A 27468-nucleotide genomic window follows, 5' to 3' on the forward strand; every position below is an offset into this window, starting at 1 on the left:
CCTCCTTTTACGCTAATGCTATGTTAAACTAAAGCCAGAAGTCAGACACTGATGAATGATTTCTACTGGAACCGTTTTCAGAAATACCAAACTAATGAAAATACTTATTGCAGTTTCCTCGCATTCCACCAGACTCCATCTCTCCAAACCTCAATAGCATCACCAATACAATTATACATCACTAATTAAAAAAAAATACACAAAATATTAAAAATGAAAGAGCAAAGAAAATGAATTGCATTTGTTTTAACATTTAACAGTGCTGTTGTGCTGACTCCATTAGTACATATTATTTTTTTATATAATTCTATATTTAGCCTGGTGCGGACTGCCCTGAATGGTGCCCTGAGGTCTGAGAAATCCAGTTGTGCTTGATCTGATGTTTGTGCTCACCTCACTGTTGATTACACTGGTCTTGATTACATCTGCAGAGGCATGTTGTTCCTGTGCCTCCTGGAGCATCCAGTCACAGTCTAATTAGGCTGCACCTGAAGCAGTCAGTAATCAGTAAGTAGTAACCAGTGATAACTGATGAGTTATCAGTTATTGTAACCATTTGCTTTGAGTTTAAATATTTAACAACTACAATTATTCCTTATACGAGTATATCCTGGATGTAATTTTCTCTGCTAACATACTAGGAACTTTCATGGTATGTGGGAAACTTCCTCAAAATAAGCTGTATGAAATCTCTGGGACACACAGTCAACTGTTAAATACTCAAAATGGGAAGGCACCAGTCCTTTGAAAAAGCAATATGGATGCATGACCTACTTTTAGGAGGCCAATAGAGACACTCATCCTGTACATCCGTGTTCAGTGCATGCATTGCTAACTGTATGGGAGAGCAGAAGACAGATGCTTCATCATGCCACACCCCCTTAATTAATCCTTAATCATTGACTCACATCTACTGAATGTCCCTCAAGTGTTATTTTTTCCACAACATTTACCTTAGCGTGTATTTCAACATGTGCTGTTCGTTTTATGACTTCAGAGAGGATGTGGTTATGAGCTGACAGAAAGGAAGCTTTGCTGTAGATGGGAAGATAAAGCTCAAAGCACCTACGCTGCCTTTTGAATACCTTTTTTTCTAACTTAACTGTATTCCTTCTTGTGTCTCTTTCTTGGACAGGCACTGAGCACATAGGACCAGCACCCCATGTCCTGGGAGACAACCATTCTTGGCTCAGCCATGAATAACTGTGTGCTCTTAGAGGAACTGCTGATAAAAAAATCCCAGCAGAAGAGGAGGACTTCACCTTCCAACTTTAAAGTGCGCTTCTTCGTCTTAACCAAATCCAAGCTGGCTTACTATGAACATCGCCATGGGGTACGTCAGCCATTTTCTCTTTTATAACACGATAACGAAGGGAAGGATGAAATTTGTTAAAGGAAGGAAAGAATGAAACTTGTTAAAGGAAGGGAAGGATGAAACTTGTTAAAGGAAGGGAAGGATGCTAATGGATGGAAGCATAATCTTTGTTAAATTTTATTAACTTTTCTGGTGCTTACTACAGCACCATTCACTGAAAACTGCAAAATGGTCAAATCAGAGGTGATCAGTGGGCACAGAGGAAGAAGACTACTTCTCTTTTTATAGCAAGGATCTAGTTTTGTTGCAGGAATTTAACATGGGCTGTTGTAACTGGAGTGTGTAATAGCTATGTGAGCCTGTGCCTGGCAGTTCACATGGGTACAGCAGTGACCTGGAGTGGCGATTGCAAAGATGACAAATGTATCCTAATTACATCTGCTAAAAAAGTCATCCACAGATCTTCACTCTCATTCTTTCCTTCAGGGCAGCAGACTGATTGATGGCTGGTAGGAGACAGTCTTGGTTTTTAACAGAAATTCAGCTGCCATGTGTAACATGGTTCATCTTCAGAGTTAGCTTCAGAAGGGATGCGATGACGAGACCCGTGCTCAGACTAGGCTTTGTTTCCCTAAGATTGCGTTTCCCTGGTTTACTAAGGATGAAGGAAATTAGAAGTCAGTCTGAGGACCCCATTGTGCTAAGTGTTCTACTGAAATGAGAATTATTTCCTTCTTCTATTTAGGTGGATGTTTGCTGAGCCTCATTATGGTTGTAAATAATATTGCTTGTTTTCCAGCAGTCACTGAACATGCTGTTAACCCATTATGTTTAGGCACTGTTACTGTATGAAGAGCAGAACTGGGGATCGTGCTGCCTTGCTATACAGCACTGGAAACTTCAGACCATCTAATCTTGCTCAATTGCAGAAAATTAAATTAAAACTGAACCCAATGAGAAAAGTGATCTTCATAGCATAGTGTATAGCTATGTGCCTTTGTATTTTATCATAGCTTAGATGAGATTGGATAACAACTTTAATGGTTAATAGCCATTTTTAGTTGCAGGTTATTTCTCTCAAATATGCCCAACAAATTGTTTTTCTTGCTTTTATTTTATAGACTGTGTTTTTCTTAACTCTGTATTTAAATAGGATAATATTTATCACTGCACACTGTATATTTGCTTTGAGACTCTCTTTGTCTGCTCTCCAAACTCTCTTTCGAATGCCATTAAAGATTTTAAATTCCATCATAATTATTTCACTTATTCTGGGTTAAATTTTCAAAAGCATCGAATTGATTCTGCTGTAGGTGTTTAGAGAAATCTTCACAACTAATTTTTCTTGGCGCTTTCTGAATCTTGATGGACTTGAGATGAACTCGACATAGACTTTGCATAGACACGTTTGCAGGGTCACAGTAGGTGTCTGTCAGGATCTTGAGACACTGAAATAGCTTGGAAAATGTGACTTAGTGACTTTCAGTGGGGCATAGATTTCCTAGGCTATGTGAGTGTCTGGAAATTTTCTCCCCTAATCTTCAATTAGGTGAGATGAGGGTTTGAGATCTACTTTATGTTATATATTATGTATTTTAAACATGTACTTATTATGTATGTGTAGGCATGTATATGTAAACAAAGATGCTACTTTAGGTCCATATACACATTTGAGGGATGGTGAATATATCTGTAATTACAGGGCTGATTTTGTTTGAAAAGCTACTTTTTTTTCTGACACAAACTATCAAAATCAGGTTGTTACGTGAATAGAAGAACTTCGTATGAAATTGAGAGAAAAGAGTTTGTCCTGTGAAATACTCCCAGAGCCTGTTTTGGTTCCCAGAACCAGCCTGTTCCATAATCTTCCCCAAAATTAGATCTCCTTGTGGTCAAGTCATTGGTGTTCTGGAGAGGGAAGCTTAGGGCAGCCCATGCAAGTACCATCTTGTTTTGTCCTGAGAACAGAATGAACCGCCAGCAATTGAGTTCACAGCTAGTGAAGAAAAACTTACAGTACCTGCCTGACACAAGGGCTATTCCCATCCCATTGAGTGAACTAGGACTGGGGAGTGTGCACAGGCATTGAAATCCATGATCTGTAGTGCTCATTCTCTGGCACTGGTTTGCTCCATGGGGACTCCCCAGAAATTTGTGGGGCCAGCAGGGACTAGTACAGGCTGTCACCATTGCCAACAGGCAGTTTGCATGTGGTTCTGCTCTGAAGATTTACGACAGAGCGATAGAGACATTGCAGTTCTCTGCCAGCTGGCTGCAGTGATGGGGAGTATCCTCAGGCATGTGTACTGCTCCATAGAGATGGGGCCAGCAGCTGTCTGAGCTTTTAAAGCATGTAATTTTTAAGGGAAATCTCTGTGGATGTTTGCTGTAAGAGTTTTCTTTAAGAACCCCTTTCCAACCTGTCTGGTATCTTATTGTACTCAGAGTTCAGTACTGTACAGTACCTACCTCTCCAGTCCCTGGTCAGCCAGTAATAACAGTCTGTGCATAGAGTCAGGGAAAACAACTAATGAACTGCTTAACAGTCAGACAAGTCCCACTGATTTCAATCGGGTAGCTTAAAGTAAAGCATACACTTATTTGTTAAGCCCAGGATTACATGTTTTGCTCTATTTAAAAGGGTTTAGCACCCAGTCCCTTTCTCTGCATTTTGACAAAGTAGGTATAAAAAAGATGTTTAAGAGTTTATTGCAGCAGTCCAAAACAAGAAATTAAGCAGGTCAGAAGGGTAAGGGATAATTCTGTAAATGATACCAGAAGCTGTCAAGACAACTGACATCAGAGAAGCAAATCTTTGCAATAACTGGAATGGCATTTTTGTTGTAATGGCCATAGCTAGACAGAAAGCACTGTTCTCCTGAGGGGCCAAGCACACCATTGCCATTAATGTTAATGAAAGATATTTACATATCTCATTAGGAGAATGAGCCCCTAATAACTGACAACAATAAGAAGCTGTGTTTTCTGGAATTCGTTATGCAGTGCACAATGCAGGGCTGTCTTAACATAAAGCAAAGCCCTGATAACAGGCACATGTATTCAGCCTCCGTCTCTACTAAAACACATCAGAAAGGCCTTTCTTAGAACATGCAAATCAATTCCATGAGCAAAAATTCCTCATTTCTAGGATCTGATTTTATAGCTACTGTACATGTGAGTAAATGAGCTTATGGGAATAATCAGTTCACTATTTCAATGAGTTTGATCCTCACAAGGCTAACAGATAATGCCAACATTATGTGGTACTCTCAGGATCCCAGTACTGTGGCAGTACTGCAGAAGAAGCAGATAAATGAATCCCTCTGGAGAGGTGTCAAGGACAGAGTTTCAAATATCCTTATATAGCAAAACACTTAAACTGGTGAGTTACCTATATCCCATTTGCTTAACGGCTTATAATGCTTAAATCCTAAGGATTTATGGTTAAATCCTTCTGGTTAGCAGACAGGATAGTGAAGAGAGGTAGTTTAGTATTTCAGACACTAAGTAGAGGTTCTTGCATAGTCTTCAGCATGTCATTCCTGTCGGGTGGGGACAGCCAGAAATGAGCATCTCTCCCTGTATTTCAAGCTGTCTGTAGTCTAAAAGGGGCACAGATGTCTGAGGCTGATGGCACACCTAGTGAATAGACTGCTGTCTTCTGGGCTAGTACCACACTAAATGTGGGACCTTGACCATTACATGATCCCTGCATCAGAGCTGCCATCTTGGCAAGGCTCAGACAGCAAAGAGTGCTTGGGTCTGTCAATATCAGCTATGGAGAAGTGCTCCATGTTCCTACACTGATTTTCCTTCTTCAAAAATAAGCATCTTGCCCTATTCAGGCATTCTGAGAATTATTTCAGGGCTGGAAAGGTTGCACCCAACACCTGAGAATTTCAGGCACATAAATACTTTAAATTTTGTATCTTCATGCACTCATGGGCTATAACGAGTCCAGCTTTTACAGGCAGCAATGAAAGGCGCACACAGAAAAGGACTGAGTTCTCTTTTCATTTACATCAGCCCTATTCTTCCTACACTGGTCAGATGCTCAGGAGGTCAAATAGCATGAGTCAGCCTTGTCCTGGGCTCTTTCATTCAGATCTTTGATATTCAGATATAAAGATGGCACTTCAGTGTGCTTTGAAATTTGCTTTCAGTTTCTTGTTCCAGGAGAACAAAGGAATAAACTTGGCTGAAAAGCCTTCTATCAGCATCCTAAAAATGCTTCAGCTGCTTCTGTTGAGTTATCTACATGTTGGGTATCTTGCAACAGTCCAGCTACCACCATTAACAAAAGCAGCACTTTGTTCCAGTCCAGCAGTCCATTTTACCTCCATTATTCTACATAGAATTCAACTTGTCCATCCTGCCCTGGAAAGACTTTTTTCCCCCAAGACTCTAACATAAACAGACTAAGACTTTTCTTCCGGAGACCTCTATTTTGAAGTTCCTCTAAATTAGAGTGACAAATCATACCATTCCTCATTGCTTTGTGTATTCTGAATACAGTCATGAAGCTCTAATGCTCATACAAAATTGATTTAATTACAGTTTTAAAGACTATCTTCCAAATAAATACACATATGAGTAGATACATTGTTCTTCATAACTTGTCATGTATTTATTAACAAGTTCTGCTTGCTTGCCAGAATTTGCAATATCATCTGTCTTCTGATGCACATCTCCAACTAGTTTATTAATAATACACATAATGCATACATGTGTATTATTAATATATACACATTAATCTCATACAGTACACAAAGAAGTCAGGTTTTGGCATCTGTCTGTGTCACACTTGTTTCAAGGAATTTATATGTACCAAAATCAACACAACCTTAAATAAGATGCGGACAAGGTACAAACCTATGCATACTATTAAATGAATCTTTTAGTACACCTCTGTAAATGCAAAATGGATAATAATTCAAATTTTATTATTGGAGCTGTGATAGGATTAAGTTCATATTGTTTGCCACAATGAGCCTTGTTTTATTGTGAGATCACATAACCATGGCACTACTGGTTGGCGGGCACTTCTTAAGTTCATTTAGTCCACCTTTGTGCATGGGGCCAGCATTAGATCAACACTCGGAGCAGGACTGTCACTTACACATGGACAAGTCGGCTGTAGCATTGACTAGCCCCTGCTTGAAAGCCAAGGACAAAGATTTTATGTCACAAGCACACAGTCTCATTGCTCTAAAAATACTTTAACGTGCATGCAAGCCTCTTTTCACAGTGACATGCACTTCACTCTAAGGGAATGCGAAAGTCAAGGCTTTTGTGTTTTTGCTTTTATTTTTTCCCCGTTTGTTCCTGAGGAACTGTATATAGTGATAAAAACCCCCTGCTTTGGTTTCACCTCCTCAGGCCCACAGAGACCCCCAAATCAGGTTCTGGCCCTGTGCAGGGGCACAGTGAGTGCAGCTGGAGCACAGGTAACACAGGACAAGCAGGTCATGCCTAGTGCCAAGGCAAAGACCGACATCCACTTAATTACCGATTAAGTATGGTTCTTTCTAGTCAAGACAGTAAGTGAAAGCAGGGAATGAAGTTTAGCTCAGATCCTTACAAAAATACCCTGACACTACAGAGAAAGTCATTAAACGTTCTGATTGATGGAAGAGTTTTAGCGGTTGAGTTTACAGAGGACTGGAGTTTCCTACCTTGCTCCTCCACAGCTATAAATTAGCTTTCCCCTGACCTCCTGCTTCAGCCAGCGTTGCAAAGGAAGGGCCACAGAGGCAATGGGGATGAAGTAAGTACCGTGGAGACATGAACGCACTCAGTGATGCAGGGCAAGAAAAGCCTTACCTTCCTCTAGCATTTGGCTTCCCTCCCTTGCCTCTGATTCCAGCACTGGTGTCTACTTTTCTTGCCAGGGCTTTTTGGTAAATAAGTGGGGTTCAGCAAAACCTGTAAGCGTTCACCGAAAGACCTTCAGCCAAAGTGCTTGGTGCAGAGCATTTGATGAATGGGCTTCACAAATAGCAACAGCAAAGTGTTAGCCAGAAAGTAGCAAATTCCTCAGACTGCAGAGCCCATATCTTACAAGATCTTAGACATTCACAAGGCTTGAGGGTGCAGAGCCACGGTCAGAAGGTGTTCTCACAGCTCAGATCTGCCACCTGCAGCAGCTGCTGACAGCTCTCTGACCTTTCACCATGGGCTCCACATCCCTGCATGTGGTAGATGCCAGGCAGCTTATTCCCTGAGCAAGCACCATGAGATGCCTTCAGAATCACAGGTTAGGGCTGCCAGTTGTCCCATAGTCAATTGTCCAAGTATCTAAGGCCAATAGGGACTGTTGGGATTACCTAGCTTATGCAGTAGACACAAACTAAAGGATTAATCAGTGAAAGAGCTGCTGGAGCTGTTTGGCAAGACGAGGTGAAATAGCAAAGATGAAGACAGCAATGTGTTGGGCTTGTGATGAACCTGGCTCTGTTCAGAGCTGTTAGCTCACCTTCCCAGAATTGCCACGTTGCAAATAACACACCAAACGAAATAAAACAGGATGGACTGATCCGCAGCACACTGACAGCAGCATGCCTTGCTTATCTTTACACACACATTACACAGTAAGACCACTGATGCTTTTTCTGACCGACCAGCTAAAACATCTATGTAATTATACCCCAGTCAGACTGAAAACAACAAACGGAGATTAGTCAGCATGTTCTGTCTCTCCCCTTTAGGAACAAGTCTCAGAGGTTTTTTGGAGACCATTTTTAAGAGGCTTTTCCTCTCCACTCCCCTCCAAATGGCCCAGTTGCTTTTGAGGGATTAAAGTGCAGTCAAGCATCACAAAAGCAGGGATATGTTTAGTTTCCAGCCCAGTTTCTGGCCACTGCCTGGTTTATGAGTGGTATTTCCAGTTGCTTGTGCTGCTACAGGGCTGTAATTGCTTTTTATCAACAAAGTCCCATCTGCTGAGGATCTACTGGGCAATGCACTGGCTGTGAGACGTACCTTGACATTGCACTGCAATGTGAGATTATGAGGATATGAGGAGCTTCCATTTCTGAATTACGTGATTGAAAGGAGCACAGTAGGTGATGAGAGCTGCAGGATGACTGCATAATGCTCCTTGAGAAGGCCGGACCCTATTTTTCAGCAGAGTCTGGAAAGATATCAACAATCTGCAGTGAAAGAACAGAGTGTGTGACTGGCTTCCTAAAGCCTCAGAGGAGGACTATATGTGGTTAAGCCCTGGGACTTCAAAGGAATAAGATGAAGGATGGTTCAATGCTACCAAAATTGAAGGCTGTTATAGAAAATAAATGGTTTTGAGTCTCATCAAAAGGGTAGAAGTCCCAAAGGCAGAACAAATGATAGAGGAAGTTGTGGCAATGAGACAGAGGAGGCCAAGTCTGGCTTCCTCTGTGAAAGAAAGATGGGAATAGACGAGAACAAAAGAAAATAGATGGTGAAAATGGAGTGCAGTAAGGCCTTCTAAGGCTTGGCAATACTCCTGACATTTAATTGCTATTTACATTTAGGGGTGCTTTACAGCCTTGGGTTTATTGATATAAAAAGATCCCAATTCACCCCATTGGCCTACATACGAAGATGTTGTCTACAGGAGACAGTCCTGGCAGTGAATCCAGAGGCACTGGTTAAACTGTAAGCAAATACAAATACAAAAATCAGATACACCAGCAAAATCCAGCAAGAGCAATGTGAGACCACACTGCAATAATTTCCCCACTCTTTCCTCAAGTCCAATTATACAAAGGCAAAATACCCAGCCAGTTCTGCAAGAATGAGGTTTGAGGAGCTTTGAGGCCTCTCTGGTTTGAGGCTGTTGACAGATTACTATGGCAAACCTCACCCCATCTCCAGTGGCATCAGCTTCTTCACTGTTTTAGGCTAAATTTAATGATGAAAGGTAGCAACGGAGCAGCAGTGAGGGTCAGCACAGCAGTGGGGACAGCTGCCGCCAGCAGGACAGAGCTGCAGGGTCACAGTGACATAGGGAAGAAGGGGCAAGAGGGAGCTGGAGGCTGAAGGACACAAAGGGTTGCATTGTAGGTCTGAGGGAGAGTGAGAAGGTTGCCGAAGTCTTGCTGTGTCTCTGACTGATAACCTGTGACAGGTACAACTCAGTTATTGAAGTTCATGCTCTGTCCTGCAAAACCAGAAGCTTTTGCAGTGTTTTGGGGTTCATAAATCTCACTGATTTCCATCGCACTGTCACAAAGCTGAGCTGGGAGACAGCAAGTGTTTAACCCCTACTGAAAACAAAGCAAAACAGGAAACCAGTTTGCCTCTAAAGAGCAAACATATTTGTAGTGAATCCTTCAGAAGCATGCACCAGACACCAAGCTTCAGCTCAGCTCCTGCCTGCCATTTGCAGCATCCACCTCACCCCTCTCTTGCAAAAGCTGAGAGTCATACACCAAGGAGCTATGGGGCAAGAACTCAGTAGGAAATAGGGTACACCGAGGTAGCTGGGATACTTGGATGTCTGTTCTTTTCTTACCCTTTCCTAACTGCCCATAGCGTTATCAAGGTATCTGGTATACGATGAATAATAATGCAACAAAGGTGCCAGAAAAATAGTTTTGTTGGCAAATATTTGAGGCTATTATTTACTTCAAAATTTCCTGTTATTTTTGCTTAGCTAGAACCCCTGACAGAACAAAACCAGAGAGGTGTTTCATTTCTTGGAACACAGATGCAGTAAAAATGCTACATTTGAGCTAAAATGCAAAGGTTTGAAATTCTCAGTACCCAAATATTTTTTTTAATAAAATATTTATTGTTTTGTAGCTTTTCAGGATGAAACAGGAGTGTTGGTAAACCAAACATTGCATTAAAATAGGTCCTTTTGGTTAAAAGGGCATTTCATTTTGTTGGAAGAAAAAAACCACCTCGAATTTCAATCAAAGGTTTTGACTGGTTCACTAAGAACCCATGTGCTGAGTTGAAATGTATGTATGTTCATATATGTGTGTGTATGTTCATATATGTGTGTGTATGTTCATATATGTGTGTGTATGTTCATATATGTGTGTGTAAGTTCATATATGTATGTGTATGTTCATATATGTGTGTGTATGTGCAGTCCATGTGGAGGTGCCGTATATGAGAATGATTCTTCATACTTTTAAATGCCTTACATAATCAGTTGATTTGCTACTCCTCCATTAAAATTAAATCCCCCATGGACAGGACAGTCTTGCCTAATCATTCACTTTATCCACAATCATTATCAGTAACCTAGTACTTTTCTCTGTCTTTTAGAAGAAAAAGACTTTGAAGGGTTCTGTGGAGCTTTCCAGGATTAAATGTGTGGAAATTGTGAAAAGTGACATCATCATTCCCTGTCAGTATAAATACCCTTTCCAGGTGAGTCTGTCTGGTGACTGTACTGATAGAGAGATACCACCTCATTTAGTATTTCAGTAAAATTCTCCCTCACAGTGCAGTTGTTAATGAACCCAACACCAGGCTGAATAACAACACAGGAAGACAAAGCAGATGAAGGTTTGAAATGACCTGGGGAATCACAGACTGAGTTTTATAACAGGGTCTATAAACTCTTACACGCATTGGGTTTAAGTTGGAAAGGATCGTTAGATCTTCTAATCCTATGCCATGTTTAACCCAGTATTCAGCTGTCCCACTAACTCACGTTTGGATAAAGACCATCTTTCACACGCAGAATCCACACAGAGTTTTGGCTGATTTATGCACGTGATGCTGAAACTGCATACATTCAGTGGCCTTTGCATCAGAAACTCATGAATGTGATGTGTTAGGAAGGCTGCTCAAAGATGAGAACAAAGAGACCAGTACTGGTGGGCTGGTAACAGTGGACCAGTCATGATGGACAGTGTTCCACTGAGGTTGTGGCGATTGCTCCTGCTTGTAGCACGTCTAGCTTTTGTCCCACAGTCAGTTTTGTGGTATTTTGTAAAATTATATTATCTGGGTTTAAAAAAAAATATCTCGGCTGCACCCATCTGTAAATCTTCTGTGGAACCACCAGTGGCTTTTTAGGCTTGTTTGGCTCATTTGGCAAGTGAGCCCCTTGCAGAGAGGCATGAAATGAGTGATTCTGTGCGGTTGTGCATGCTTATGGCTATGTCTTTTGGGGAGATGCTTACTGCGTATTCCAAACTTTGCCTTATATTATCAAGACATCATAATATCAGCAGGAGTGGCTTTAAACAAGTGGGAATTTTTCTTCCCTTATTTCTGGTTTTTGTAAAAGAGGTTGTAATTTATTTCTATGTAGCATGAAAACTGGGTCACACAGCTGTCTGTGTGTGCCTGCAAGGGCACCAGGCCAAGAGGCAGCAAATGTTTCCTGTTCTTTAAACAATAATCACCTTTGCCTCATCTATACCCCTGGAAAAACTTTCAAAACCAGCTGCTCTCTTCCAGAAACCTCTGTTCAAAGACAGTGGTCAAAACATCTGTGCATCAAAGAGATCAGGTCCCATTTGGAATTAAACTGTTGAGATAAATATTGAAAGAGAACTGTAGATCATGCATTAAATCAAATTTTAGTCATCCAATTCAGTTTATGAGTCATCTCAGCTCTTGTGATGATTTTACTCCCTGGCCTGAAATTTCAGAAACATTCTGTGTTTCTCTTCCTTCATTTGTTTGTCGTTAAGGCCAAGTTGATGAAAACAGCATCTTGATTGCTCATTGTTCATCTGCTCCGGCTTCTTATTTCCCCTCTATAATCCTACTGAAAGCTATTAAAAACTTTGGAGAATAACAGTGATCCAAGTATCTCCAGGGAGTAGCATGAGATCTATATTTATACAAAAAAAAGGCTAAATTTGGCTTTTAGATCTTAAGTGAAGGTATCTTAACAAGAAATTGCTAAGAAACAGAAGCCATTTCCCCAGAGATGCTTTAGAAGGATAAACTGCAGCCAGCAAGTAATGTGCTAAACCCTCTGCAGATTGAAATTGCTACATCTCCACTGATTTCACAGGCATTTCTTAACAGCATAGAAATGATGTAATCACTGCTTGTCTAGAATTCTTTCTTGATCAGAATTGCTACTCCATATTAAATAATCAAGCCAATGAGGTTAAGAGATGCTTTTTGCACAGATTCTCTTACTCCACTTTCGCATGTCATCATTTTGTGTTTAACTTGTTGGTATGAGGGCTGCTCCCTGTTGCTTTCAGTGGCTCCATCGTGCCCAGCATATGTGGGATTACTTCTAATGGCTTGTTCTCTTCTTCACTCCCCTCTCCAGATCATCCACGATAACTATATACTCTATGTGTTTGCACCCAATCGTGAGAGCCGGCAGAGATGGGTCTTTACACTGAAAGAAGGTAATAAAACCCCTGTGCTCACTAATGTTGAAGTTACTTATCCCAGACCAGTTTTTTTAGAGACTGTAATGCAGAGAAAATATGCAAGAAGGGTGAAAGTCTTAGATTTAAGCATGCAAACTGATATTGGGGAATGAGGTTATAACATCAAATTGCTTGTATGTTTGCAGCAGCAGTAGAAAATTTGGCTGTGGAATGCTTTATTTGCTTCTTTCAAGGATAAACTGTTAATATGTTACTCTAATTTGAGGTTTCTTATTCAGGAAGAGATGAGGGGCTTTCTATGTCTATTTTGGTTTTAGAAATTAATCTTTTCTGCATAGCAGATTTTTCAGCTCTTACTAATAGATTTTTTGTTTAGATGACAACCTTCTTAGAGAATCATGATTATTGAGTAACATTTTTGCATGTAGCTTTCATTTCCTGTTCACCTCCTGAATTGTGCTGTGCTCTGCTGTAATGATGCTGAACTGAAGGCACCATAACTAACCACTGTAGGCAGAAACAAAGCCTAATACTTGACATAAGGGAAGTGTTACTTGGTTATATGAAAACTGCACCAAGCTTCTGTCATAGCTTTTTCCTGCTTTGTAACACAAGCTGCTGCATTGTTCACTCTGAAAATATTGTGTCTCATGGAGATATTATTAAGTTCATGCACTTATTCTTGCAACTGTTTATTCTCCTTCTGGACAGCGCTCGCTCCAAGCTTCTACTTTATCACATCTTCTTGTTCAATATCTTGAGACAATTTCAATAGTCTCTTGAAACAGATCAGCAGAAATGTTTTGTTCTTTTTAGGAAAATTATTATTACAGATGGAGAGCCTGAGCTTCAAGAAGAAGGACTTTTAATCACTCATACAGATATTCAAGACTAGTATTTACATGTGCAAAGAATGGTTAGTGCTGGTGAATGCCAGCTTATTCAGCTGCTTAACCTCCTGACACCAGGCCAAAGCAGCAAGTGTCTGTGCCCTACATCCACAGATACTGTAAAGATGTAGTCTCTCATGGGAATCATCAGTATATGGACTTCCAGGTTTTATTTCCTTTTAGGAGACCTTCCTTCTGTGGTTTTGGTGTTTTATCAGTTTAAAGAGAGAGACACTTTGATAGGATTCTGGTCTCCCGCAGTAGAGAGGTATAGGGTCCATCACCAGCAGGAAGGCTATCCCTCCACATCAATGGTGAAATTCAATCTTTCTGGGAAAAAGAAAAACATCAATGGAAGAGGCTGATATATAATAATAACTAAAGGCTTGGTTTGACAAGAAGAAGCTTCTTTTGAGTGCAGATTATTTCCATTCAGTTCTAGATGTCTCTCAGAGCTGATGTGAATGCAAATAAATTAATTTTTCCTCTCTTTTTATTTCTTCTTTTTCCTTCCCCCAACATTTTCCAGAAATCATAAACAACAACAGTTTGGTTTCAAAGTGTCATCCAGATTTTTGGATCGATGGCAAGTGGATATGCTGTGCTCAGACAGAGAAGATGGCAGTTGGCTGTGTGGAGTATGATCCTACCAAAAACGGTATGGGATTTGTTAAGACCATCCCGACTTTGAAAATATTTATTCCTAGCAAAAGCAAAGAGTTGAATCTGTCTCGTACAAAACATCAAAGAAAGCCATGTTACATTTCCATCAAGAGGCATGTTGCTGGCTTCTTGGTATATTATGGCTTATATTTAACTGTATATGGCATTCTTTGTTTTGAATTAATATTTTCCTCTGTGTGATGCTTGGGGCTGTCTTTGGAATCAGATAGAGAACTAAGAATTTGATCAGCTGTGATCCATCAATAACCCATAATAAGAGCTTTCTTGATATACACACATTCAACCCTGTGTGTCCTATTTTGTCCTAACCACATTTCCTCTGTGGTTTCAATAGCTAACCGTAAACTTTACTTCTTCTCCTGAAAAAGCATATAAGCAGTCAGTCATTCTTAACCCAAGACACTGTAACCCTCTACCTGGGGGATTCCTTAAGTAACCTGTACCCCAGTTTCAAACCCATGCTGTGTGGCTGAGTCGCTGTGTAAGTGCAGACTATCTTACCCTAAAAGGCCAAGACTCGCTATTCACTGGGTTTGTATCACCTTTATCAATTCATTACCTTGACATTTTCTCCCCTGGTTTTGTCCAGATTTACTTCAAATTATCTTTCTTGATTACTTTCCAGCCTCAAAGAAGCCTCTTCCTCCCACTCCTGAAGATAACTGGGTGAGTGCAGTGAGGCACATGAAGCTGTTCTTGGTGTCCTGTCCTGTGTGTTTAACTAGCAGTGGTCAATATACTGTCATTAACGTTCGCCACAGTGCAGTGACCTGGAATATCACCTGTGATAACCTTCCCTGGGCTTTTCTCTTGCCTTTTCCATATTTTTCCATGAGCCAGAAATCAGCAGCATCCCACTAAAGTTAGCTTCACTCCTACAAAGTCAGCCTGGTTTCATAGATAACTTTCCAATGGTGACTGAAGCTTCAATTGTTTTTTGTTTTCAATCTATAGACAGGGAAATTTGGGAAGTAGGAGGGATATGAGAAAAGCTGCTGTGAAGGGGAATAGAGAAGTGATTTTCCAAACTCACTTGTGGATGGGATAAAATGTCATCAGCTTATTTAATAAGAAGGGAGAAAAGGGAGAAACAGGGCATGAGAAAATGGCTGGAGGGCAGCAGAGCATGGGACAGTCCCCCTCTAGGGAGGCCATGGAGATTTTATCACCAGAGGGTTTTAAGAGGAATCTCTGAATAACAGATCAGGCAGAGGTAATCCTGCCCTAAGTAGAAGTAGATACCTATTTTCTGTGCAAGTGAAATTTCTATATTAAATTCATTGTTTAAATGTGCTAAGAATTCTCATCTTGGCACCATACCCCATGAGACAGCCTGGGGTGCTTTCCCAGCTTTAAGGCTTTTGAGCCCAGAGAAAACCAATGCTGCCAGGGATAATCATTTTAGAGAACATGCCATTGCTTTTTATGACTATGAATATGATAAGCCTTTTGCCTAATTTGTGCAGAAACTGTTGCTAGACCCAAAGGAAGCCTTAGTCATGGCCATATATGACTATGAAGCCCAGAATCCGCAGGAGCTGACATTACAATGTAATGAGGAATATTATGTGATTGACAGCTCTGAGGAACATTGGTGGCTGATTCAAGATAAGAATGGGTAAGTTGCTTTTCAACAGCCAATTTACAAATCCATTCTAAATCCAGTTTGTTCTCCCATTAACATATATGCTGGCCTCTTGTATAACTTTTGTGAAAGTTATCCTCTGTTATACAGGGAAAAGGTGATGGAAGGTTATTTATAGTAACTTTCTTCCCTTTGATGTTGCTTGAATTCAGGCAGCTTAAGAATTAAAACTGAATGTTCATTAAAATAAACAGCCTTCAGCTCAGGCTGATATTTGCTGTCATAAATGTGGGTGGAAAATAGTGATAAATGTGAAACTCTGCAAGTTTAGGGGTCCAATCAGTAACCCTACTAAATACATAACAATCATGCAAAGAGCAGGCAAACCTGTCAGGGCTGACTCCTACAGATGCAGAGAAAATCCTGTCTGTCTGGCACACTCACGGCATGTTGTATTTCAACAGGCATGAAGGCTACGTGCCAAGTAGCTACCTGGTGGAAAAATCACCCGAGAATCTGCAAATATATGAGTAAGTTGTGCCTGTGTTTGTCTCGTGTCTCCAAGTGCCCTGGATTTGTTCTACAAACCTCAGACATCGCTACCCCACATAATGTGTCGCCGCTCATGCTGGGGACACTGAATTCAGATGCTTTTCAGCAGGAACTTCACTAGCTTTGAAACACTGACTGGGAGTCTTTTGATGTTTTCAGATGGTACAACAAGAACATCAGCAGAAGCAAAGCAGAAACACTCCTCAAGGATGAGGTAAACCAGTGCTACACACGGGGTGGATGGGCAATAATAATTAATTAATGACAAATGAGGAGAAGCCTGCGAGGGTTGCTTTGTGTGAGACAGAGCCAGACCCTGCATTCCTGCTGTGGTGTTGTGCTTGGCTGTTCTTACTGCTCAATGCAAGATAAAGGATCACTAGCAGCCTCCCCCTTACCTCCATGGTAGCTGAGTGTGGGCAGAGAGCCATGCCATCCTTCTTTGGTTAAATAACTGGGGCTGGTGGAAAACACTCTTTCGGAACACTGCATCAGCTGAAAACTGATTTTAGCTCATCTTTTCTGCCTCTGCAGGAGGCCCATGCATGCAGTGGTTCTCTGAAATTTAACCAATCTCGTGCTGAAGTGTTTTGGATGACAGCCAGAAGTATGCGTTTGGGCTTTTTTAGTTCTCTGTGTGTGCGTGTGTGCATGTGAGCATCTTTCATTTCTCAGCTGAGACAGTTTTCCAGTGAAGACTGTAGTGAAAATAGAAAGAATAAACTTCTTGTTCAAATTTTCCACACAAACATACCCTTAGTTTTAAAATCACCTCTTATACTAACAGGACACCCAAATAAAGTGTTGTTTCTTGCAATGATAGCATTTTATGCAAATAAAAACATTTTTGTGTGGTTTTAAATATTGTTTTAGTTCTTACAACTCCTATGGGATCTGTCCACACATGGTTTAGTGATCTTATTTTTCCTTCTGGTCCTACCGGCACAACTTCTCTGTGGCAGCTACCCCCATGTGGCTGCAGAGGCTTCTGGCTCAAAACCTTGCAGCCCCCACAGCTTCCCCCCAAAAATATGGCCAAGCTCACAAGTGACCTTTGGCCAGGTTTGCTGTCAAGTGAGACAGAAGGACAAGAAAAGAGCTTCAAGTAACTAACTTGCCTATCTGTGCAAGCAACCCCACACTGCCAGGGAGATTAGTCCTAAAGCCCTCACTGTGCATGACAAAGATGCTTTTTAGAGCTTCTCTGTGCTAGATATTAAATAGTGCAGGTATGGCAGAAGTTGCACAGATGTGCATTAAAGAGATAACCCTGGAAAGTGTATAGCTCAGTGGCCTGATCCTATCTGGTCAGAGCTGAGCACTGAAAGTCAGCAGTTCGTATGCAGGGGATGCAGTAGCAGTCTCAGCTTTTGTGTTCACCTGAAGCTGAATCAGGTGGGAAATAGGACAAGGCAGGGTGCACTTGGTGGGTTAGGTTTGCATCAGGTGCTGTGGGTGGATAGATGACACATAAAAGGAAGGAAATCTGCCATGTAGAGCAAAGGAGGGGATGAAATAATCAGGCACTTGGAATGCCAGATGAAAAGTGTCTTTATCTGCAAACAGAAGAAAAATGTGTGTTTTGTTATGAATGTGTAGATCAGCACAGCATATTGCATTCAAACTGTTATGTTAAATCTTCTCCTCTGCCATCTGATCCAGTAGTGCCTGGCCCTTCACGATCATGACCTATGATACATTTTAACATTCAGATGAGTAGAAAACAATTAAAAAGGAAAATTGTTCTGTGAGTGCCAGAGTGGAGGAACCCTGCTTTCCTACACAGCTCTGTTTAGATATGGGATGACTGGGGGACCTATGAAAGGCAGGATCTTGTCCAAGCTTTTCCCATTTGTGGTACATTGGCAAATTATCCTTCATACATTCCCATATGGATTTTCTGATGTTGCATAAATTGTACTCTTTTTCTGTAGCTGCTCTCTCAATGGAGAGCACTCAAAGAGGCTTGTCTTTCCACTTGGCTGCTCATCGCATTGCACTTGTGTGAAATTATTATCACCAGTGTTCTGTCAGATTGAAAGGAGCCAATGGGTTCAAAATTTCTAGAGAGGCTTGAGGGGACAGAGGCACACGCTCATGTACACCCACATATACACTGCACAAGTGCACACATCTCATTTCCTCAGGAAACTGAGCTAAAAATACAGAGAACCCGAGAGAGACCAGCTTCGTGTACCTGCAGGCATGGGCAGCCATCAGAGCTGTGCATGGAACAGACCAAGCTCTGTCAGTTGGCTGATGGCCCCGCTTCTCCTACATGTTTAGCACATCCTCATGACAGAGTAATAACAAGGGATGAAATGAGCAGAGCTTTGTCCCCAGACCACTTCTCTTTTGTTCCCATTATGTGTCTAACCAGTTTTCTCTCCTTTGTTCCTGTTGCAGGGTAGGGAAGGTGCTTTCATGGTGAGAGATTCAAGGCAGCCTGGCATGTACACAGTCTCTGTTTTCACCAAAGCATTAAGGTACAGCTGAGCTCAGCAGCTTTTCGCATCAATTACATCAATGAAATGGCTTCTGTGAGAGTGCAATCTCTGTTTTGGCATTATAAAGAGAGAGCAGAAGGCTCATGAAAATTATAGAGAAAAACACTTCCAAAAAAGGCAGAAAAGTTAGCTGCCATTCGCAAAGTGTATTAAAGGCTCCACTTCTCCCTCCATCTAAATATATGCCTATAAATAGTGTCTTAGACATCACTGGGGTTGTAATTTTAATGGAATTGTCTACCCAGATTAAGTGTTGGTAGGATCAACATGGAGTATATCCTGGACTCATTAGAGGTGGGTAATACAAGACTAGTGAAAGGGTTTCAGTGATGGGGCAGAAAGTTTTGCTTCAGAAAGAAGAGGTAGAGAAACTTTGTGCTCAACCTGCCTTATCAGGAAACCTCAGCCTTTCTAGAGATGAGACCGTCTGTGAGTAAGAGGAGAATATGCAAGCACACAGCTTTTGTTAGCAATTGCAACTCACTCCTTGTTCCCTGCCCATTCATTCTGTATAGGGAAGGTTCTACCCTTTGCTCACTTGCTCCTCTTCCATTTATACCCAGATTCCTGTCTTTTTGCTGCAGCCTAGTTTTCCTCAAAGAAAATCTCCTCTTTTTCAGCACGGATAACAATCCCGTTATAAAGCATTATCACATCAATGAGACAACTGACTTTCCCAAGCGATATTACTTGGCAGAAAAGCATGTGTTTGACTGCATACCTGAACTCATCAACTATCACCAGCACAATGCAGGAGGTAAGTAAAGGCTGATGCTGAGCAGGGAAGCTGCTGTTTTATCATGCAGCCAGGCAACTGTTTTGACTGAAGGAAGGCTCCCAAGCCACCTGTCCTTACAATGAAATCTTAAATGGCATCAGCTTTTCTTCCACTTCTCCTGGCACTCATGGTGGGAGAATGATCATTTCAGGCCAGCTTCCAGAATTACATCTTCATTCTGGTTATCCTTCTAAGGCTGACTATGACCAACAAATGTTAGTGTCATACTCTAGAGAGCCCTTTCATTCCTGGGAGCCAGCTGGGATGTGTTACCACTGTTCAGAGCAAGCTATCTGTTTGAATTCCACTGCAGGCCCTTCTTGCCCAGGAGGTGATATATCCCTGGGCCTTGATTTGACACAAATTAGGGGCATGGCCATGATTCATAGCCAGACATGGGAATTACCAAAGACTCCCATCCCTACAGCCCAAAAGTACCAAGGGAAATCCTGGGCTTCAAAAATACCCCACAAATAAAAGGTATAATTTTGAATTTCATCAGAATTAATGGAAACTCACAGCTCACATTTGCTGACAGAATGAAAATGGGAAATTAGCTGAAACTGCTCAGAATTGGCTTCCTTCTAGCAGGCAGGAAATCACAGTTTGAATAGAGGTTTAGCTGCCCTCAAGTGGAGCTGAGAACTCAATACAATAAATCTGCTTCCAGTATCCAGGCTGCCTTCTGGGTAGTGACAGCACACTTCCCATGACTGTGACAACAACTGGAACCCACCTTTTCCTCTGTTATCCAGGTCTTGTCACTCGCTTGCGGTATGCAGTCTCTTCTTGGCGGAAAAAGGCTCCAATCACCGCAGGGCTGAGCTATGGTATGGTACTCTCATGACTATATGGGAATCACACTCCTCACTGGTTAGCTGGGTGGTCCTGAATATCCCCTTGGATAGTGATGAATATTCATGTGATGATTGCCACAATAAATAGCTTTCCTCAGACCTTTACACTGCACTATTCACTAGATTATCATCTTTGTTATTACCATTGATAACTGAATGAACTGATTGTGCAGTGCCTTGAGGGAGGTGATGAGAACCCCAGGGCCTCAATGAAATCAACATTAAATACTAAAATGAATGCTTGAACAAAAGTGATGGAAGTAGGAGCATAGCATAACTTGATGAAATCTGAGTCCCTCCTGAAAGATGCCTCCATTTGCACATTGCTGTCTACAAGAAGTTTGCTGGTATCATCTTTATTGTAACTCGGAAACATAAAAGAAATTTAAAACTGTGTTATGCTCAGTAGTGCACATATGCATGGTAGAAACAATTCTCCTTGAAGAACTGGATTGACAAGACAAATGGGGGGAAAAAGAGAGATGTTTCTGTTCCTATGCTTAAACATGACCTGCAGCACAGACTAGTCAAATGAGTTACCAAAGGTCAGACAGACAATTTGAGGGAGAGCCAGAAAGTCTCACTTCAAGTCCTGTCTCAATGTTTAACCCATAAAAGCTTTTTGTTTAACATTTTACTGCTAGATCCTTACTCTTTGTCCCTTACAACCAACAGGAAAATTCATTATTAACCCCTCTGAGCTCACCCGTGTTCAGGAAATTGGCAGTGGTCAGTTTGGTGTGGTCTACCTTGGCTACTTGATGGAGAGGACGAAAGTAGCCATCAAGACCATTCGTGAAGGAGCAATGTCTGAAGAGGATTTCATTGAGGAAGCTAAGGTCTTGATGTAAGTAGCAGAATCACCATGAAAATCAGACCCTGAAGGATTCAGAAGACTGAACCAAAGTGTTGTGATGATGTTCAGGAATATGAATGCGGAAATTAAACTTGGATTATGTAGTGTACATAATAAATAGTATACATATAAATAGTAGAGAGAGAGACCAGTGAACTCTGCTGATTACAAAGAAAGGCAATTCAAAGTGTAAGTGAATTACTGTCCTAAATCTACGAATATCCAGAATGGTCTTCCAGATTTCTGCTGTTCTGGAAGGCAAGAAAAATTGATGACGTGTTTTGGAGAGCAAAGCGGGTTTTGTCAAAACTAATTAGATGGAGAAATCTCTTAAAATTGGAGCGAAATTTGACTGAAAACCTTAGCTGCAAATTTTAGTTTTTGCTTTGCGCAACTGAAAGTGTTTCTCTTTGCGTTTATTGACTTTGTTCCCTCCCTTCAAAAATTGATTTTGGTTTTGTTTGATTGGATGATTTTCCATGCAGAAAAGTCTTTTGTTGACCATTACCATTAAAGGGGGATGATACTTAGTGCTATTTGACATTAGACTTTGTCTGCACATTTTCTCCTTTCTACTTAGTAGTTGGCCTTTGCAGAGAGGGTGGCAGCAGGGTGACATAGGCGGCCAAATGTAACACACTTACTGTAAGCATAGAAGGCACTGACTCTGTTTCTGCTTCTTTTCCACCTTCCCTCCCTATTCCACAGGAAACTGTCTCACCCCAAGCTAGTCCAACTTTATGGAGTGTGCTTTGACAACACCCCCATATGCCTCGTGTTTGAGTTCATGGAGAATGGCTGCTTGTCCGACTACCTCAGGAGCCAGCGGGGCAGTTTCTCAAAGGAAACCCTTCTGGGGATGTGTCAAGATGTGTGTGAAGGAATGGCTTATCTGGAACAAAACTCTGTCATCCACAGAGACCTCGTATGTCGGTCCCACATAGACTTTTCCTCTGCTCCAGCTGAATGTTTCCCTGTGCTTTCTCCCTCCCTCAATTTCAGCTTTCGCACTCCTCCTGCCTATCTGTTGATAGGAGATGCAGTATCTCCCCTTATTGCTGAAGAAGCATTAATACTGTAGGAAAAATCCCATCCCCTGATGCGCTGATTATGCATTTCCCTTAACTGTGTTTGGGAGAGAAAAAATGAGTGAAAATGCCAGAAAGGCTTGTTCTAAACATGCATTGCTGATAAAATGCTTTTAATTACATGGTGTTCAATTAAGCCACATCAGCCATTGCTGCTGTTTCGTTAGGGGATCAAGAACTGTGAGTAGTTGTGGATATTTTAGGATCTTTCTCCGCCCCTTCTGGGCAACAAAGGCCTGCAAGTCAGACTGATGCTTTTGTGGCAACAGGAACATGCTGGCCATAATATGTACACAAAGCATAAGAACCTCAAGTTTTCACCTTCTTTGTGTCAAAGAAGATGAAACTTTGATTCTCCTTTCTTTAAGCGCTATCTGTCCCACCAGGATGAAAGCATCTGAGTGGCTGTGAGTCTTTCAGCTCTGACCTTCTGCCTTTGCACCTTCTTTTCTTGCAGGCCGCTAGGAACTGCCTGGTGGGAGAATCCCACGTGGTCAAAGTGTCTGATTTTGGGATGTCAAGGTAATGCCACCATGGCTGCTCATGCTCTCTGCAGGGCTGTCATGAGAGAAGGGCAGTTACTCAGCGTGCTGCCTTGTTTTCCTTTTCCAGGATTGTCCTTGATGATCAGTATACCAGCTCCACAGGGACCAAGTTCCCAGTCAAGTGGTCTGCTCCAGAGGTTTTCTCCTACAGCAACTATAGCACCAAATCTGATGTTTGGTCATTTGGTAAGAACCTCTTGTCAGAATGGAAAAAAATTAACAAATACCATGTCAGAAAACCATGGGGCTCAGTCCTCAAGTAAACTCTCCTAAACACAACATCCTCTGGGCTCCCAGGGTTTTTTGCCTGAATATTGGCTTAGGAAAGCACACCTCAATCATTTAAGTGAAAGAAAGAATGGTAAACTATATATGTAATTTGGAACACTGAAAATACTGCCAAGTTGATGTATTATACCTATGCAATGCTATGTAATGCCAAATAATGAGCTCCATTTCACGCTGATAATAGCAGAAGTGTCCAAGGAAAGGTTAGAGAGTCACTGACAAGATTATATAAGGAAAGTAAAGCTATTTAGGCACTCCATCTCTCTGCATGTCAGTCCTGAGCACTCATACTTCACTCAAATCCTCTGCCTTTCCAAGTTTGCTCTGCTAACTCCATTTCCTTTAGGCCAATCTGACAATATTATTTCACTGGTCACATTTTCTCACCTCATTTCCTGCTCCCTAATGCATTGTTTTATGATTTGCATCTGTTCTTTGGTCTCCCTTCTGGACCCTCAGAGATAAGAAAACTGTTGTATATTTTTTTTCCCCAAAGCCATTGGCACTGGAGATAACAAAGGCTATCCCCTGCCCTGTTGATCTGGCACACTGATGTGTCTGGCCTCTCTCCAGCTAGCATGCAAATTGTGGCACTGCAGAATGAATCGGTGCAGTGTGTTGTGCACAGCACACAGTCAATGGGGTGCCACTCAGCTCCAGGCCTAGCAGTAAATAATGCAGGATTATAACCTTTGCTAGTCTGTGCTTGTGAATTCTGTGCTTCCCTCTCGCCTTGCTGTCTTCTGCTGTTGTTGAAGTTGTGCATTCCAGTAGTAGGTTATGAGCAGCACAGTGGCAGCTGGGTGCTCAGGCCCACACAACCACCTTCACTAACCCAACCCGAGATGCTTCAGAGAGCACCGTTTCTCTTTCCATGTCCCCTGGCATGTGGAGAAGGCTGTCAGCACTCACCACGTAATAACAAGGGGTAACATTTGCCAGTGGAACTATCCCTGACACCTCAAAGCAAAGTGGCAGTGACATGCGGAGAGATGCTGCTTTGGTGAGAATGTTCTTTTGCTTCACAAATCAGAAGCTGACCCATACACTGAGAGCCAGATGCTTCCAAAAAGGGTGCTCAGTTTGATTTACAGTCAAGTCAAGAGAGGTGAAGTTGGCTCACTCCAGTTTCAGGGCTGAATGAAATACTGGCAAGCTTTGCTTGTGTTGGTCAGTCCTTTGTGAAAGGTGTAGCCAGCAGTGTTGTACATCTGTCAGACTTGTTATGCAGTGGAGTTTGCATAAGAGGATTCCTCTGTCGTGTCACGGTCTCATGACTCTGAGCAGCTTTCTGCTCCACTACTCTGCAGCCCATTCATCTCTTTTGCCAGGCTGAAATCCTGCTGTGCCCAGGAGAACAAAATGCATGTGAGAAATCCCAGTGCAGGAACCTGCACACAGGGGGAGTACAACTGCTTTGCTTATTCTTCAGTAGAGCCAGTGTCATTGGTGAGGTGCTGTAATCTCTATGCATCTTCTATTTGAAGAATTCAAAGCTGGAAAGCAGGCATTATTTAGCAATGTTGACTGACAACTTTATTTCAGATAAGTCTATCTGTCTGTCTCCCTTTTCTAATACAATGTGAACACAGTTTACCAAGTCAGTCATATTAGATGAGCAAAGAAATTAAACCTAATAATAACAGAGATGACTTGTGGTCACTCCGTTTGCAGGGCCTCTCTGATCTGGTGGCCAACTGCAAGGTATTCCACAGTCTTTTTGTGTTTGCCTATCTCTTGTTCATCACACAAGAGAAACATGAGTTTCTGTACTGCTCTGAACAGTAATCATAGAAAAACATCTGACTGTTTAGGAATGCCACAATCCTTTTAAATTCCTGTGTCATTCCCTGTGAATTCATTCCAGGGAATCACACCATGTGGGGCTTTTTGTAGGTGATGAGTTTCCACTGCTGAGGCTGAGCTGACTAATGGAGTCAGCTAACGGAGTAATGGACTAATGGAGCCGTTCATACTGCTTTCTTGCTCCTGAGTCTCACCAAAATACAAGCAGATTCTGGTATAGGACACACTGCTGTTAGGAACATCAGTGACATGTCTCTTGTATGTGATTAACTGGAAGCAAAAATAGATAAACTGAATCAATGACAAAAAGCAGGTTCTCTTTCACAGATTACACATCTGGATGGAGTACACACACAACCATTCCCTCCTTTTAACAGTCTGGGAGAAGACAAACAACCCTGCTTTTCTTCCTGAAACATACTTAGACTTCATCTGACTCATGGGGAAAGACCCTGTCACGCTAGGTTATCATCAACTAGCATGCAGAGAAGTCAAACTTGCTTTTCCAAGTAAAGGACAACAGGGCTGAGCTGCAGAGAACAGTGAGCAGAAGGATTTTATTTGCTGCTTTGTGATTTTTCTCATTTGTCTGCTTTAGGAGTGCTGATGTGGGAGGTCTTCAGTGAAGGTAAAATCCCCTATGAGAATCGCACCAATGGAGAAGTGGTGGAAGAAATCAACGCAGGATTTCGGCTCTACAAACCCAAGCTGGCCTCCAAAGCAATCTATGAGGTCATGAGCCACTGCTGGAGGATGGTTAGTACTGTAATGGGAGAGCCGCAGTTCCCAAAGACAAAAGCTCTCTTCCCCATGGCTTTTAGAAGGAGAGAGGTATACACTTCATGTACTAACACAAGATAAAATCCTGGAGGTGAAGCACTCTGTAGCTTTCATCTGCACTGGCAAGCAGACTCTAGGCTCTTTGCCTTTTATTTAAGCTGCTGTTTCTGTAGAGTGTGTTCACTTCACTGAGAAGTCTATGTAAGTCACATAACTGAAGTTAATTCAACAGTTTGGCTCCTAAGAAAGCTGCAGATCTGGGGGGCTGGGTTTTAATAGTGATGGTAAAAATGACAGCCAGCCATTACAAGGTACTTAGTGTCCACTGGGCAAACTCACTGCTGGTAGCAACGAAGCACTGCAGAGAAGGAAGCTCATTCTTCTGCTGGCATTTTCTCTATAACAATAGCTTGTACTTCTGTTAATACTCAGTTTCCACAGTTTTCCCTCCTAATCTTGCCATTCCTCTCAAGCTGACATTAATGTTCTCCCTCTTTCTTCTCTCCCCTGCTCAGAGGAAAGATGACCGGCCATCCTTTTCTATTCTGCTGTATCAGCTGAGTGAAATCTCCGAGTTTGATCTGTAATCATGGCACTGGCTGCTAATTGAAGCTAAAAGAGTCCTGAGAGGGCAGATGGCTGGATTTTCCCCACACAGAGCATTAACAGAAATCCTCTCACCATAGATACTTGCCTGGGGAGAAGGAGAGGGCAGAGGCTGGTACTTCCAGACAGACAAGATATCTCCAGGTCTTCCAGAACCTAGTCACAGGCTTTGGTTTGGCCAAGAATGTGGTTTGCATCTTACAAGCAAAAGCAGCAATTGGGCAGAGTCCTGAACTACACAACCCAGCAAGTGTTTTTCTCTTGAAGATAAAGCCTCAAAACTAGGAGATGTGACATTGCTATTCCAGTTCCGTGAACTCCCAAATGAAGGTCTTCCCTGGGGAGAAAAATCCTGTCTTTAACTGAGGAGGAACATTTAGATTTTTCCATGGCTCTCTAATTCAGAGTGGGCTGGACCTGAAAGCTCTGAACAGGAATAAGCCTGGGACACATGGGAACAGGCTGGATTTAGCGACTGCATTTCTGATGCTGATATTTCAAAGTGGTTTTGTTCTTCTTTTACATTATTTTCTCTGAAACTGTGGCATATCAGGACCAGGATTCTGGTACACGCTAAACTGAAGAGGTGTCTGTGTGTGCATGTGAGTGTGTAAGGAACAAGGAGAAAATCAACATGTTGAAAAGTCTTGAAATTCTCTCAAATTGCACTGTATAGAGAATGGAAAATTGGACTTTCTTCAGTCTTTCTGCATCAGGAGGCAAATACATGATCTCCATGTAATTGTTTGAACAGAGTGTGGAGGACTGAGCAGTGCAGAGCGCTATGTGTTTCTCGTCCATGACAAGACAGGATCCCAGGATCTGACTATCTGTGAAAGGTCTAGGAGCCTACTCCTGAACTGGTGTGTTGGGAAGGAAGGAGCTGAAGGGCTTGGAAGGGTAGACATGAGGAGAAACATGCAGAGTATGTGCTCAGTGCACCAGTGATAATAAGAAGAGTTTTCTCATACTTCAAAGAGTAACTGAATCATCACAAGGAAAGACTTTTCCATCTCCTCTGTGAA

The 27468-nt window shown here is 41.9% G+C and overlaps 1 protein-coding gene across 2 annotated transcripts; it reads left to right on the plus strand.

The window, feature by feature from the left end:
• Positions 1 to 1162: 1162 nt before the first annotated feature.
• On the plus strand, positions 1163 to 26760 carry ITK (IL2 inducible T cell kinase; the record flags this gene model as incomplete). 2 transcript variants are annotated; one of them, XM_080627125.1, is made up of 17 exons in its annotated part: positions 1163 to 1333; positions 10574 to 10678; positions 12555 to 12636; positions 14041 to 14169; positions 14821 to 14861; positions 15662 to 15813; positions 16245 to 16310; positions 16492 to 16546; positions 18739 to 18818; positions 19460 to 19596; positions 20373 to 20447; positions 21150 to 21321; positions 22039 to 22255; positions 22876 to 22940; positions 23031 to 23149; positions 25656 to 25813; positions 26353 to 26760. In XM_080627125.1, the coding sequence occupies 17 exons, from the start codon at positions 1163 to 1165 to the stop codon at positions 26422 to 26424; spliced, it is 1896 nt and encodes a 631-aa protein (XP_080483251.1). In that variant the 3' UTR covers positions 26425 to 26760. The 2 variants fall into 2 exon arrangements, with proteins under 2 accessions (XP_080483251.1, XP_080483252.1); XM_080627126.1 differs by having other exon boundaries at positions 1196 to 1333; positions 25656 to 25822.
• Positions 26761 to 27468: the final 708 nt, after the last annotated feature.

This window comes from Psittacula echo, assembly GCF_963264785.1.
Source record: "Psittacula echo genome assembly, chromosome: 11".
NCBI classification, from domain to species: Eukaryota; Metazoa; Chordata; class Aves; order Psittaciformes; family Psittacidae; genus Psittacula; species Psittacula echo.